Below are 14,808 nucleotides of genomic sequence, written 5' to 3' on the forward strand. Positions count from 1 at the left end.
GCTTAGAGCGCCGAGCTATCTCCTCAGACCCCTGAAACACTCACTTCTAATATGATTTTTTTTTAATTTTTCATTATGTATTTATTTATTTTGAGACAGGATCTCTCACTATGCAGTCAGTCGAGGCTCACCTTGAGTTCACTTGTAGCCCAGGCTGGTCTTGGACTCACAACAGTCCTCCAGCCTCAACCTCCTGAGTCCTGGGATCACAGGCGTGCACCACTATACCCAGCTTTAATACAAATTTTTATACTTTTCAGGAACTCATCTTTGCCAACCTTGCAAAAACACAAAACTCACTGTCTCTAAGAAATATTAGCTGTACTGTTGGTTATGCACAGGCTAACTAGGAAACCAAATGCAAGGGGTGGGAGGAGAAAGCAAAGAAAAACATCACATTCAGTGTGAAGGGAAATGATGTGGGTGTGAATGGGCATATTTCTAAGAGAATTAAAAATCATAATTTTCAACTTTGCCCAACAGAGGCCTTGGCTGACTTCAACAGAACTCTCACTCATTTTACTGGCAAAGTCATGGAATCCCTTTATTAACAATAAAATACCTGTACTGCATTTCATTCATTTGTAAAAGAAAGAGGAGGAGACCATTAACAGGTAATATCAGAATGGAAATAAACATCTTTCAGCATAAAGTCCAAGAAATAATTTAGAACTACTGTGATACCTGACCCTTGAGTATCAAGTACTCATATCTAACGATTCTTTCAGATCATCTACTAGAAGACAAATGTATAACCAAAAATAGACCCAAGTTTGTCTAAATGTGAAGTACAAATTCATCTTCTCTTTGCTGATGAAAGAGGAAGACTAGGTATTTCTTACCTGCACATGATCTCATGCGTGAGTAAGACTCGGCACATTTCGGGGTTCTTGTCTTGGCCTTCATACACTATGGCCTGAAAGCAAAGGCATGGTTTCAGCTAGGTAGCAGAACACAAAGTATAACTCTTAAGTTGTTGACCCATCCGTCACTGCTGAGGGCCAAGGAGCTTTTGGGAGCCAATTGCCTCTCTGAGAGAACTGCTTCAAAATATATGGCTCAACATCCACCCAAAGGGAGTAGGAGAGAGGATGAGCCCCTCCGCACCACGGCTACCCTTTCAGGGTACGCATTTCCAGATCTGCATGCTAGCTTTCTGTTGTCAAGACAACCATAATTCTCCTTTCAATGGAGAATAAAAATAAGCCTAATCAATACAGAGAAATAAGCCAGAAGGCTGAGTAGCTCAAGATACTACTGATCCAGAATGTAGAGCCGCAGCAAGCTTAGTATTTAAATGAAATGTGTTTCCCTCCTCAGTTTCCTACTCCCAACCCCAACATTTAGCTTTTTCATGGTTAGCAGTGGAAAACAAGTGTGGGTGAAACAAATGAGTCCATCCACTCACTGTGCCATCTTTCTAAGTGATTCATCAACCAGGGAAAATCCCTCTTCCCACCAGCAGGTTGACACATGCGATCTCTAGGGGCCTACACCCACCCAAGCAGGAGCGCTCGCCAGCCTGGGCTGTGTGGGAGCTTGGAGTCATGGGACTGTCTCCCTAAACTAAGGAGAATTATGTCTCGCTCTCAAAATCTGGACTTCCAAACCCCTCAGTAGTCTTCGTACATTTTACACAAAATATTTGAACCCATTTTTTTTTATATTCTGTGCACAAACATTTAGCTTCCAGACACCCAAGAAGTCTTCCGAGAGCTCCACTTCCTACGGACCTACATGTTAATACCTGAGCAACAAAATGCACACATAGCTGTTAGCAGAGCCACGCGCTGCAGTGGGACACATTTAGCTGATTTAACACTGTATCGCTGCATAGCACTAATATAACACACTTCAAATTGTTAATAAAATTACTTTCACACATTCATATAACTTTCAACTTCTTGGTGACAAAACTACTTCAATTAACCAGAGACTGTGCTTAGGTAGCATGTAAAGATGCTACAGAGACTGTTGTTGGTTCTCATGAGCTCTGTTTTTGAACCTGAGATTTCCAGTGGCTGTCTGATGGGTACGGCTGGTGGTCCAGCATATCTAGCTGTTCGGATCTGGCTCGGAGGATGACATTTGAATGCAGGGCCAAAGTTGGCAACAAATTAAGCATTAAGGAAAGGAACTTGCTTGAGGAGAAAACATTACTATCATCCATCAAAACCATTTTTATGGCTAGCCTATTATAATCCCTTATTGTTTAAAAATATTTTTACTTTGACATATTGCTAAGCATATGAAAGAGTTGTAAGAATATTCAACAAAGTCTACCATGTTCATATTCACATTCCTGAAAGGTATTTGTGCTCTATTATGTTTGTTTGTTTTATTCTTTTCTTTTTTTCCCCCCTAAATCACCTTTCAGTAAACTGCAGGCCTGTCCTTAATATTTCAATGTATTTCCTTCAAACATACAACCCTCTTATATAGCCACTACAATGATCTAATTCAGAAAATTAACATTGATACAATAATCTAATCTCCAGGCCTTATTGATACTTATCAATTGCCCAATAATGACCTTTGCAGCAAAAGAAAATCCAATACTAATCATTATATTGATTTGTTATTTATCCTTTAAAATGGAACATTCTGGAATCTTTTTTTAATTTGCAACATCTTTGAAGAAGACAAGTTAGTTATTTTGTAGACAACCCCACAGTTTGAGCTTTCCTGGCCACAGAGTAAAGTCCTGTCATTCGGGAACGCTGGGTGGTAGTAGGGAGCTCCTGTGTGTCAGGTCTTCTTGGCCATTAGCTCCAGGGCTAGCAACGTAAACTTTGACCATTTGTCTAAGGTGATGCTGGGTCTTCACAGAGAGCACCAGCCAGGTTTTCCACTACACAGTTTTACTCTTGTCTACGCAATTCATATCTATCTTCTAGCTTTAACATGTATAGATGATTCTCTTGTATTCTTGTTTTGTTTTGTGGTTTTTGTTGTTGTTGTGGGGCATTTTGTTTTGTTTTGCTTTGTTTTGTTTTAGTTCGGTCTGGTTTCAGATGGGGTCTCATTACTGCCTCAACATCTTGAGTGCTGGGATTATAGGTGTGTGTACCACCAACCCAAGCTTTTTTTTTTTTTTTTTTTTTTTTTAATTTAAGACAGCATCTACAGGGTTTCACTACTAGATTGGACTCGAGTAATCCTCCTGTTTTCAGCCTCCCAAGCACTGAGATTACAGGCGCACACCACCAAGTCCAGTCTCAATGGCTATCTCAGCGCACCCCAGGGGTGGGGCCTGAACAGCACACCATGGATTGAACCCCGGCTGCTGAGCTCTGCCTAAGCAAGTGCTTTAGTCTGCTGAGCCATCTGGCTGGCCTTCCTTGTATTCTTAAAAGACCTTCTCAAATATCCAAAAAGTTGCTTTACTCAAAAAATGCATTAATTAAAAATGTACTGAAAATCAAAAATCAGATCTGCTTGTTATATTTCCCGCAATCACTGTTTGGAAATTATTTTTAAAGTAAATTACTGATTGGATCTAACACATGGTGCTAAAAAAAATTTTAATGACGCATTTCTGCAAAATGCTGTTACTACAAACTTGTTTGTATGTTCCCTGAACGCTCCAGATAACCTCTGCTTCAACTTTTGCATTCGTCTTGCCAAACTAAAAAAAGTAGCTTGGTAAATAAATTCATACATATGGGTGAGTTTCTCCCAACTGTCAAAAAAAAAGTGAAGTTTGGAGGATTTGGGGGTAGTGAGTTACGTCAGAGCTTCTCATTTTTATTATTTTAGATAGTACGGATATTATTTTTACCGGAGCTACTGGTCCCATGATATTATCCAATTAACGATCTGCTGCAATACAAATCTGCTCAAGACTCCCCCCAGCAGTGGATGAAATGGACTTGCTGGACTCCCATATTTTTCATTCGTAACTGAGCATCATTTGTCCAAGGCCCAGAGCCTCTGCAATGCACCTCCTTACCAAATACCAATCTGCCACTTCGCTTCTGGCAGCAGAGTCAAAACAGAGAATCTTTCTCCAAATCAAGCATAGAAAAATGAAACCAGGAGTTTGGATTTGCTCCGAAAGAATTAGGAACTCTGGGGAGGGTTGCAAGCCTGAAGTTTCTGCTCTCCTTATCCTTAGGCCTAGACAGAACAATTTTCTCACCACATAAAGGCAGAGAAAAAAGGGTTGCTCCTGTGACTTCTGAATGAAAAGCAAGTGAAACCCCATCACAGACTAGGATTAAAACCCCGAAACTATGGTGAACTAGAGCCTCAAGTGATAGCCTTCGTGTGGAACTCAAAGGCAAGGCACCTCCAACGTCATCCAAGCTATTTATTAGGAAAGCTTTTTAAAGCATACAGAGAATGCATGCGCCCAGAAATCAACATTCTGATGAGATCCAGAATAGGAAAATATGATTAATCTACACAGACAAACATCTCTGATGCAGAGTCACAACAGCAAGACAGATTTAAAAACAGAAATTCTCCGAAGGTCTCCTTCAGCCTTGATCCAATCTCTACCACTTACACTTAGCACGCATGTCAAGATCGGTTCACAGCTCAGCAAAGCCAGGCTGTAACCCAAAAGCATACAGAATCCTCTAACATTAACTTAGGACAAAGTTTCTGCTTTTCTTCCTAATTCAAATCTGTGCTTCTGTGGGGAATGAGGGAAGCTGCCTGAGGTTGGGTCAGCTGGGAGATCCCAGGAGTGTATGAGACAGCATTGACTGCTTTAAGTGAAACCATTTTAATAGACAGCTGGTTTAGGGCCAGACAATGGAGCACCAAGAAGAAGGCTTATTGTTGTCCTCCATAGTAAATCATGCATCTGCTCCCTGGGAGGAAGGCACTCGGCTGCGAGTGCAACAAAGACGACAGTAGTTTAAATAAATCAATGTGTTTATCAGGAGTGAAGATGGAGATCTGCTACAGAAATGGGCAAGAGAGAACAGAAATTATACAGAATGTATTATTAATATAAGTCAATTGGTGGAGAATCAAGTTGAGCTTTGTACTCTAAGGAAGAAAAAATACAATTTCATGTTGAAAACGGTGTTCACATTAACCCTGCCAATGGCAAATAAATCGCTTAGGCAGTAAGAACGCCCGCTTGTATAGGAAGAAATGTAAAGGAGTAAGCAGCCATGACTTCACCTCAACTTGAAGAACTTATGTGATACTGATAACAAAAAAAATGTGTCAAAACTGAACATATTTTGTGCAGCTTTATTTTCTGATTAGTGGCCTCCTTTTTCTGAATGTTGTCCACCAAGAAGCAGACAGAAAATACAGGCATTGCACATTGCTTTTTAACATTCTCTTAACTTTCAGGTTGAGTTTTTTCAAGAAATATTTTAAATAATTAACTAAAAAAAGAAAAGCATGAGTTGTTAAAATTTTCACATCCTGAGGTAATAATAGTGGATATTTTTCTGTTAGTGGACAAAATGCTACTGATTTCAAAGATTCTATAATAAATTAATCTGCAACATCTTTAAATAAAAATTAGTCAGGTAACCAATACGCTAAGGTGCCCCAGTTGCCACTGTTTTAGAAGCCATCTTTGAAGTGTAGGCTTATCCCTGTTTTTCTAAAATATCACTAGTTCTTAAAAGTTAAGTGAAATCCGCTATGGTTAAAGACCACTCTGTAAAACAAAAAAATAGACAGTGAACATACGCTGAGCCCAAACTTCAACAGGATACCAAAGGAAGTACACAAAACTGAACGTGGATTTTCTGTTTACTTTTCTAACAGTGTTAACCCTTTGTGTGCCATGCCAAAATAAAGGAAGCACAGAGAACATTTTTGACTTTGGTTCAGCAAAATGTTTTTAGACACAAAATATTTCCATTAGGAGTCTTTTGTTTGTTTGTTTGTTTGTTTGTCTGGAAGCAAAAAATAGAAGACTTGCCACTTTTAATTGTCAAAAAGAAAGAAAGATTATAACTAATACGAACTCCTAATTTTTCACTTATATGAAATAGTAACCTTGAAAATCTTATTCCTTTTTCCATAAAAATGAGAAGTGGAATCTAAATTATCACCTTAGAGGACAAGTTCATGGACATACAAAGTACTTCTTTTCATCAGAAGAGAAATGTCCTCTGAATGTGAACTATCAACAAAACTTTACTCACAAGTTACCAAGAACTGAACTAATCAAACAATAATATGAAGACCTGCACTACCGACATACTGCCTTAATAATCAGTGGATTCAGCCACCAAGTTCCATGGCCTGTCCCTTCACAAGGGTGCTAGCTAATGTGAGCCTAGAATTCTCCAGCAGGTTAGGGAGTTTTAGTTAAAAGTTAAACCATGCCAAAGGGAACACTACAAATCTGACATTTCATAAGCAATTGTGTCAAACAACAATTCAACATTAATAGTGGGATAATTTTTTTTTTGCTTCAATTAGCAGCTTGGCTACTGGTGAACAAATTGCAAAGATGTAATTTCAGCCCAGTAGCTAAGCAGGCCCATTTTCAGAAGTGAATTAGGAAAGTCGCAAAGGAATGATATCATATTCAGTATGCTGTTCACTTACATCACAGTCCTGAATAAAAGTGAATGTATACCAATGCAGAGAGCTTTAGAATGTATCTTTTATGTCTCAAAGAACCAAAACCCCTTATATTATGCAAAACCTGAAAAAAAAGCAATATACCAATCTAATAATCTCATATCATATATCTTTTCTTAGCAGTAATAAAAGATTTTTATTCATATGGTAACTACATTTACATCTATATTAGTAGATACACTTGATTTTGTCAACTTAGTAGAGCAATGATAATAATAAAATAATAAAAGCAGCTAATTTATAAGGCACTTCACATGTTTCGGTCACTATTCAAAGCCCTTTACCATGTCTGAATTCATTTCTTTCTCACAACAGAGCTTCGAGCTAGCCGCTACCATGATTCCCACTAGTTTGATTTCAAGTGCTTATATATTTTAATTACTCACTAAGACCAAATCTTTCTTGCTCAACAACTATGTAAACAATTCGCCGATGTTCAAACACTTCTTCATCCCTCTCGGCAATATACGTAAAGACAGAGATAACAGACTGTCTGTACAGTTGTACAAGTTCGATAAATGCATCCCTACTAATATGTTCGTTTTTAATGCTGTTCAAACATTCACATGGAAACAGCTCTAGCGTAAATATCCCCGAACAAATGGCTGTATATTATCCAGGAGGGAGCAGTTGGACCGCCAGACTGGGGAAGTACTAGGCCATCTGGCTCCGGCAATCTCTCCAAAACCATCAGCTTTGTTTTCACCCCCAGACTCCAAACAACACATTTTCCACTGTGATGAGTTTATATTTTCCCAAACACAGGTCCTGATCATGCATAAAAATTCCAAACTTCTTCATTCCTCTATGTGCAAAGAAATTCAAATCACCTGCACTTCTCACATGGTATCAAAGGAGACAGAAAGCTGCTGAAATATGGCCCCTGGTTAGAAACTTGCTCCATCCTTTCTGTTTGTTTCTCCAAATACATGGAAGGGTCTCTGCACTGGCCTAGGGACTTCCTTGGAACCTACTGATATGTTAAAAATGTGCTTATTTACCACCGAAGAACTATGAACTGAAAGGGTTGTTAATCAAGTCTATGAAGATGTGGCAGCATATAATGAAACAATCAATAAAGAAAAATGCATTTGTATCAATAACTTAAAGAACTGGGAACATCAAAAACAAATATATAAAGAGGTCTGACTGGGAGGAGCAATCTGAGGGGGTTTCCCTTCACTGTGCCTTGGAGCCTGCAGTGTCAGGACCTTTCCAGGATTCCCTTACCGCATTTCCTACCTTTAAATCCATACATGGAAGGATTATGTGACCACTCCTTATTTCTCTTCAAAAACACTATTATTTCAGGGCAGGCAATATAGCATTTTTGATAACTTCATGGAATTTGATATCCTGCAAGGACTACTGTAAAAAATGTTACTCTTTTCAAGTCAGATGGATGGAAAAGAGGGAAGATGAGCTAAAGTTCTGTTTTCTAACTATATATGTTGTTTGCTAACTACACAAAGATAAATACCTTGCTGAAACAATCCCATACCGTAATCCTATTTCAAGCTCTATGAGAAAATCTGAAATGAGATGCATCAGTCTCAGACCTCCCCCACCGGGCTCATTGGACTTCTGGGGTAGATACTGTTTCTGGATGCAGCAGACATAAACTTCTGGATCCTACAGGGGCTTTTGCATGCTCCCTAATAGAATACCAAAAGCAGCAATGACATGAAAACAATCTATTTTTAGTCCAGCTAAGCTTGGTTTTGAGCAACCCTTCCCAAAAGTAAAACTTGTTTTCTAGTTGGTAGACAGTTTAAAAAAAAAAATACTATGTCTTATGTATTTTATGAAGGAGACTTAGGGATAAGGAACCTCAGATCTTTACAAATTCACTTCTAATGAAACTTCTTCCTTCCTAGTAAAGCCCAAAACTAAGAGTCTTTACCCAAAGGAGACTAATGAGACACTTTGAAAAGGTGTGAAATACTGTGTCATACCAATACACCTTGGTTGATTGAGTACATTTCTTTTTGATCTCAGTGTTTCTAACTCCAATTTAGATCAGGAATAATGTATGAAAATGTATGAAAATGCATAGCTAGTTTTGCACGTTGCTGGCCCATGATTCCTTTTCAATTTCAACATCAGCACATGCATCAGGGTTATGGTATCACAAACACAAAATCATATCTTCGGTATTAAAACACTATTATAAAGTAACTAAGCAGAGGCCATTGGACAATAAATAAGTATTCTCCCCACAATTATACTCTTATTAGAATGTATCACATAGCGAAAAGTATTCTATTCTGTGCTGTAAAAATCAAAATCTGGAGGAATTTCACAGAAGAAAAATGTAACCATGTAACCATGTTATCTTTTGCCAAAATTTATATCTAATGGAAGGGGCCTCTGTGTATTTAAGTAAACATCAAAATTTTAAGAATTTTAAATCAGAGTGGGTATGACATTATACAGTAATGTGAAGGTAAGTGAGGAAACACTTTCATTCATTGGGGCTGATTATCAATTATTATGTCACAGGTAGGAAAAGTTAGGCGCCTTCACACTGATCTCTGTGTCCTGGGAGACCACTTTACTCGCTATGTGCACAAGAGGCTAAGCTACTTCCAAACCTTGTACAGCACTAAGCAAAGGACGAGCAGCTAGCATGACTGCTTCCAAAGTGAAAGCTGCAGAGAAGGTGGTTACTTAAACAACCATTACGAAAGCACACAGGTATAGCTTGAAATTTCCCTTTTCTGGATATTTTTACACTAACTGAGGTAATTACTAACCCTTTTTCGGGTCACTTCACACCAAAAAATATAATTGCATATATGGCAACTGACTCTCTCATACTTGCTGTTATAAAAACAAACCACATTTTCTCCTTTTCTCTCTGTCTCCTTTCTGTGGCTTTTTAAAAAGTTCTGTCACCTTGTTAGTGAAATGTATTTGATGTGCTGCTTTACAGAAATCAAAAGATTATTCTCTCCTCCACTTTCATATGCATGTGTAAAGTCAATTAATTTCATAATGGGAAAAATCAATCCTTGACCACACACTTTGGATAGCAGGATCTAAAATAAAGTTTTAAAGAGGTTTAAATCAGACAGCATCCCTTCAAATATGACCTAATTGGGGGCATAATTTTAAAAACTGTTCAATTCACAGCACTACTTATAATTTAACATTTAAGAAGTCAGTGCTGCACAAGCCTTACATACTTCTTGGTGTGTGCTTTGGTATCTTTTGAAAAATAGATCCTAATCAATACATACGTGCTATGTATTAGAGCTCAACTGTCCTCCTCCTTTCTCTCTCCATGAGAATACCAGGAAAAGATATCCAAAATTTCAAAGGCAATTTTGAAAACTCTACCTAAGACTTTGTATCTTTTCTTGGTATTTTAAAAGAAAAAAAAAAAAAGTAACTGAAATGAGGCTTTTGTGTTTCTGTTTGGCAGGAAACAAATTTAAATAAAAAAAAAAATAGTGTCCAAATGAAAGACAGAGAATTATCCTACCTGATAATACAAGCCAATGAAAGAAAATAAGGCCCAGGCTGAAAGTATAAATGGGATTGAATCCAAGCTATCAATTACAAAATAAACAGAATCTTCAAGAAATGATAAAATTTTACAGAAATACCATGAAATTGATCTTAATAGATATTTATTTATTAATTTTAAAAGCAGATTTCATATCGCCTATTCTGCTGCTTGGGTCACAGTGAAATATAAGTGTAATAATCCAAATTAGTGTTATTAAGTTAAGGTTTTTGCTGAATACACTTTAAAACTCTCCACAATTCAATATGCATTTTGTACAACATATTTCAGACGGGGCCTATTGAAAAGCAAATTTTAAATATGCATGTATTCCTTACTTTGGAACTTTCTGAGCCACCTTCCTTATGAAAAAAGGTCAGCTCCCTTACTATAAAATGGAAACATTTAAAAATAACTAGCAAATAAACAAATTTGAATCTCCTTACTAAATTGCTGGCTAGGTAAGAGCCACTATCTTCACGAGCGTGAAGACTTTGTTCGACTTCTTTCTCTCACCCAATAAAGCTGTCTTACTTCTGCTACTAAGTTCTCCAACTACCTAACCAACTACTTCACTCTGAAACTAAACATTTTTAAAAAATTAAGGATAGGAGGGGAAAAAAACAACAACTTCTGTGCCTCATTAAAATGTCAGGCCTCTCTTCTGACTCGGCTCATAATTGTATCTTTTAAATCATAACTCATCTTTAATGTATACTGCCTGACACCCGCGTGTTGAGGAGCTTAAGGAAACGCGTCTATGTACCTTTAAGACCGCAAGCTCACTCATGCTGCCTGGCTTCCTGCCAGGCTTGGAAGCAAAAGCGGGTGGATTTTTTGCAAAATATCCTCTTAACAATTGTTGCTCCCTATTCCGATACTACCCTCCAAGACATCCCCTTTTTAAAAAATCTGTGCAGTAGTCCTCTGCGCTCTCCACCCACCTCCCCTTTCCTGGGGAGGCCGCCTGGACCCCCATCCTCTGGCTCCTCCACTCTGGGCCTCCGAGGTTAGGCCCGGCTGGCTCGGGTTTCAGAAGTGGAGTTCTGGCGGCCCAGGGGTTCCTGGGCACCCTTGGCACCCCCTGGCGCTCCCGGGTCCAGCCAGAGGAAGTACAGCCCTGAGCGCCTGCCCTCGGTGCGAGGGGCTGAGCCGCAGGGCCCAGCTTCCCTCCAGCTACTGCGCCCTCGAGCCTTCCCGCCCACGCGGAGGCGCAAGTGTGCGCGGGCCTGGGAAGCGCGCTGCGGGCGAGGTCCCAGGTCCACCCGGGGTTTTAGAGTTTGAGCTCCGGCCCTCCCGCCTGCAGCAGCCGACTACACGACGCTCCCCGAATCTCGTGACCCCAGTGTCACCCCCAGGGCGCGTGCAGAATTAGGAAACTTACTTGTTTTGTCATGGAGTCAATGAGGCGCACGTAGAAGTCTTGTTCTGTCCTTATCCCTAGAGGGAAAATGAGGACAGGAGGAGGAATGAGTGGGAGGGACTGGGCCTGAGAGGAGCAACTAAACAAAACCAACTACTACTGCTACACACAAAGAAAGGGGTCCAGCACGGATTGGAACTCCTGTTGTCCCGAAAGGCACCACAGGACTCCCTAGTGCTCTACCCAGAGAGGAGCCCTGGCCTCTGGCAAGCCTGACTGCAGGGTCGGCCGCTAGTAATGGGACAGGGCACCCGCTTGGCTACTCTTCTTTGGCGGACAGCAGTCCCTCTGCGTCCCCCGTGGCTGCCACCGCTCCCAGGCCCCTAAGCCTAAGGAGCACTTGGGCCTGGTGTTTTTAAGCTGAAACGACAGGCCTCTAGGAGGGGAGAAGGAATGAAAGCGGCCCGGGAAGAGCTGAAGCGCTACACCTGGCCTCAGGTAACAGCCCTGGGGCGACTAGGACCCTCCAAAGGTGAAGTTTCCTAGCAGGAAAATTAAGAGAGGCCGGTTCTCCTAGAGGAAAGGGGACCACTGCACTTCGCTGGGGGGCTTCCTCTACTTGGAGCTGCCTGAGCCCTCGTCCTGCCCCGAGCCCCAGCGCGCCGGCGCAGACCCAGTAGGACCCTCACCGTTGCTGTACAGGAGCTGGAGCCGGTAGTGAATCCCGTTATTGGTCTTTTCGCTGTTGGCTTCCTAGTTTGTAGCAGGACGAAAAGACACAGGAGACGCAGGAAAGAGGCCGCGTGAGCAAGTGGACCACAGTAACGGCAACTTTCCCCCTTTCCCAAGCCAGGACCCCTAGTGAGTGAGCCGGTCAGCCCGGTAGCAGCAGACATTAGGGCAAATTGTGACCCCTCCTCCACCCCATCCCAAACAGCTGTCTCCCTTTCGAGAAAATTCCTCGAGGCGAGCACTGGTGATCCTCGACCCAGGGTCTGGGGACTCAGGCCTGTGCCTTCAGAAGCAGGCGCTGCATGGTTTGGGAGTCCAGAACGGGCTTATGCCAGGCGCCATGGCTCCAGGCTGTGAACCTGGGTCACCTGGTTCCAGTTCGGCACTCGGTGCGAACTTTTTGGAGCAAGACCCCATGGACCGGAAGCCCAGATTCGCCCGGGACGGGAAGTGGCTTCGGGGGAGCCCTCATGGGAGTGTGTGATGAATGCTTCGCACTCACAGAGGAGCACCCTATCTGGGCGCCTGAGCCTCCTCCCCAGCCAGGGACAAGGGAGGCAGCACTGCGCCCACTTACTTTTTCCTTCTCCACGAACCCCACAAAGGCTGTCCTCTCGATCTCCACGGGCTGGCCCTGTCTGTCGTAGAGGGCCAGGACGAAGTGGAAGAAGTTGGATTTCCGCAGATTGGAAGGCGGCTGCTTCTCAAAGTGAGCCCGGGCCAGACCCACCCCGCTGTGGCCAAAGACTCAGAGTTAGACCGCTAAGCCGGAGCCACCCGCGCCTCCCTTGCCACCCACAACTTAAAAGCGGCCCCTCAAACATCCACCTTCTCTGTCCCCAAAACATCCAGTGGGCGCCCTTCTCGACCCCTCAGGCGCTCCAGGTGCAGACAACGCCCAGACACCTATGCCCCTGCGCGTGCCGGTCCACCCAGCCCAGGACAGAGCACGTCCTCAGAACAAGCCAAAGAGGTGTGAAAGTTTTGTTCGGGTTTTGTGCGCGAGGCAAAGCTCTGTTAACTTGTACCCTGACCCGCAGCGCGCTGCGTGGGGAGGAAGAAAGTGGAGATGGATGAGGTGAAACTAGTAGGCTCCGAGCAAAAAGCTCAAGGTTCACAACTTAGGAGGAGGGGGCATGGAACAGGGTTCGCTTCTCCTTCGAATCTCGCCTGTGAGGTACCGGGCAGGTGGGAAGGGTGGGGACGCTCTACCTGCTCCAAGCTACAGCCACCCTCCCGGAGAACTCCCGCTTCTCGGGCAACAGCGGGCGCCAGCCTCGGAAGCTAAATTTCCATCCCAGAAAAAGGCTTGTGAAGAGTACTAGGGTTCGACTCAGAGCTGTCGGGGTTTGGCTCATGTGGGTAAAAGAACTGGGATGTTTTGGATAGACCTGTGTGGACGAAGTTTTGCTGTTCTCCTGAAATCCTCATAGTCATTCCAGAAATCCTAAGGGCTTCTGGCGGAGCGCGCCCGCCCGACACTGCAGTGATGAGCGCCCGGGGCGCCGGTGGCCACTGACAGCGGACCTGACCCGCACGGGCGCACTGAGCCACAGACAGACACAGACACGCGCGCCGCGCACACTCACTTTCGCTTCCAGCCCAGCCACCCAATTCACTCTCACTACCAACCACCCCCAACCTTTTGCTGAGCGGAGATGGGAACAGAGCAGGGAACACTTGTCTCTAGCCCCGGGAAGCTAGAGATGATGTAATTAGTCATTTTCCTTCTTCCCCTTCCGCACTCTCTGCATCCGATAGGGCCTGGGGCCACGAGATTCCCACTCTCTGAAGCCCATCCGCTGGCCAGGAATTAAGAGGGGATCATTTCTCACTCAGGACCCTGAGCTCCAGAAAAGGGTACTGGGTGTGCCCAGAAAAGTTCCTCAAGTCAGCCCCCCAGGGCAGTGGCTCCAGGCCACCCTGTCCTGCATCTTGGGGAGCTTCCAGGGTCACAGGGGCTGGAAGGGGCCAGGGTGACAGGGGGTGGGAACACCTCTAGGAGATGTCAGAATTAAAGTTGGGAGCCGCTATTTCTCAGGATGGACTGAGAAAAACCGAGACTAGAAAGAGGGAGGGAGAACCCGCTAGGAGAAACAAGAGAAGACTCCAGGGAGAAAAAACAGAAAAGACAGGGAGGGAAGGAAAGCAGAGGAGAGGAAAGCATGGAGAAAGAAGAGAATGAAAGGTGGAAGGGAGGAAAGGAGGATTGAAGGCGACCAGAGAAGGCAGAGAAGGGTATTAAAGAAGGGGAAGAAAAGAAAAGGGAGAAAGAAAAGGAAAAATGGAAAGGAGAGGGGAAGAAAGAGTGGAAGGAGCAGAGAGAACAGAATAAAATACAAAGCAAAAGAGAATGATGGAAGAAAAAAGACGGAGAACAGAAGGAGAAAGAAAAGAAAAAGAGGAAGGAAAGAAAGAAAATGAAGCCAGCCAGGAAAGAAAAAGCAATCTCGCAAAAACACAGACATCCAACATCACGCTGGTCCAGACGCCTCTTCTAGGGTAAAACAAAATGAAAACAGTTGCAGCCGAAGCGGCGGAGAGCGCCGGCCAAGCGCGAGCTCCTCGCCTCCGGCCGCGGCGACGTGAGCGGCGCAGCCCGGGAGCGCGGAGCCCCGGGGCGAGCGGCGCG

The 14,808-nt window shown here is 43.2% G+C and overlaps 1 protein-coding gene across 2 annotated transcripts in view; it reads right to left on the bottom strand.

The window, feature by feature from the left end:
- The window catches only part of Ebf1 (early B cell factor 1), a 402,224-nt gene extending 389,293 nt beyond the window's left edge, over positions 1-12,931 (bottom strand). For both annotated transcript variants that reach the window (XM_012514323.2, XM_004629396.2), the window contains exons 1-4: positions 12,754-12,931; positions 12,134-12,197; positions 11,466-11,521; positions 843-916 (exon numbers count right to left, since the gene is read on the bottom strand). In XM_012514323.2, the coding sequence (XP_012369777.1) occupies positions 843-916; positions 11,466-11,477 (86 nt within the window). In that variant the 5' untranslated portion in view covers positions 11,478-11,521; positions 12,134-12,197; positions 12,754-12,931. The remainder of the gene's footprint in view (positions 1-842; positions 917-11,465; positions 11,522-12,133; positions 12,198-12,753) is intronic.
- Between the last annotated feature and the right edge of the window lie 1,877 nt (positions 12,932-14,808).

Source organism: Octodon degus, unplaced genomic scaffold (assembly GCF_000260255.1).
Source record: "Octodon degus isolate 3935 unplaced genomic scaffold, OctDeg1.0 scaffold00029, whole genome shotgun sequence".
NCBI classification, from domain to species: Eukaryota; Metazoa; Chordata; class Mammalia; order Rodentia; family Octodontidae; genus Octodon; species Octodon degus.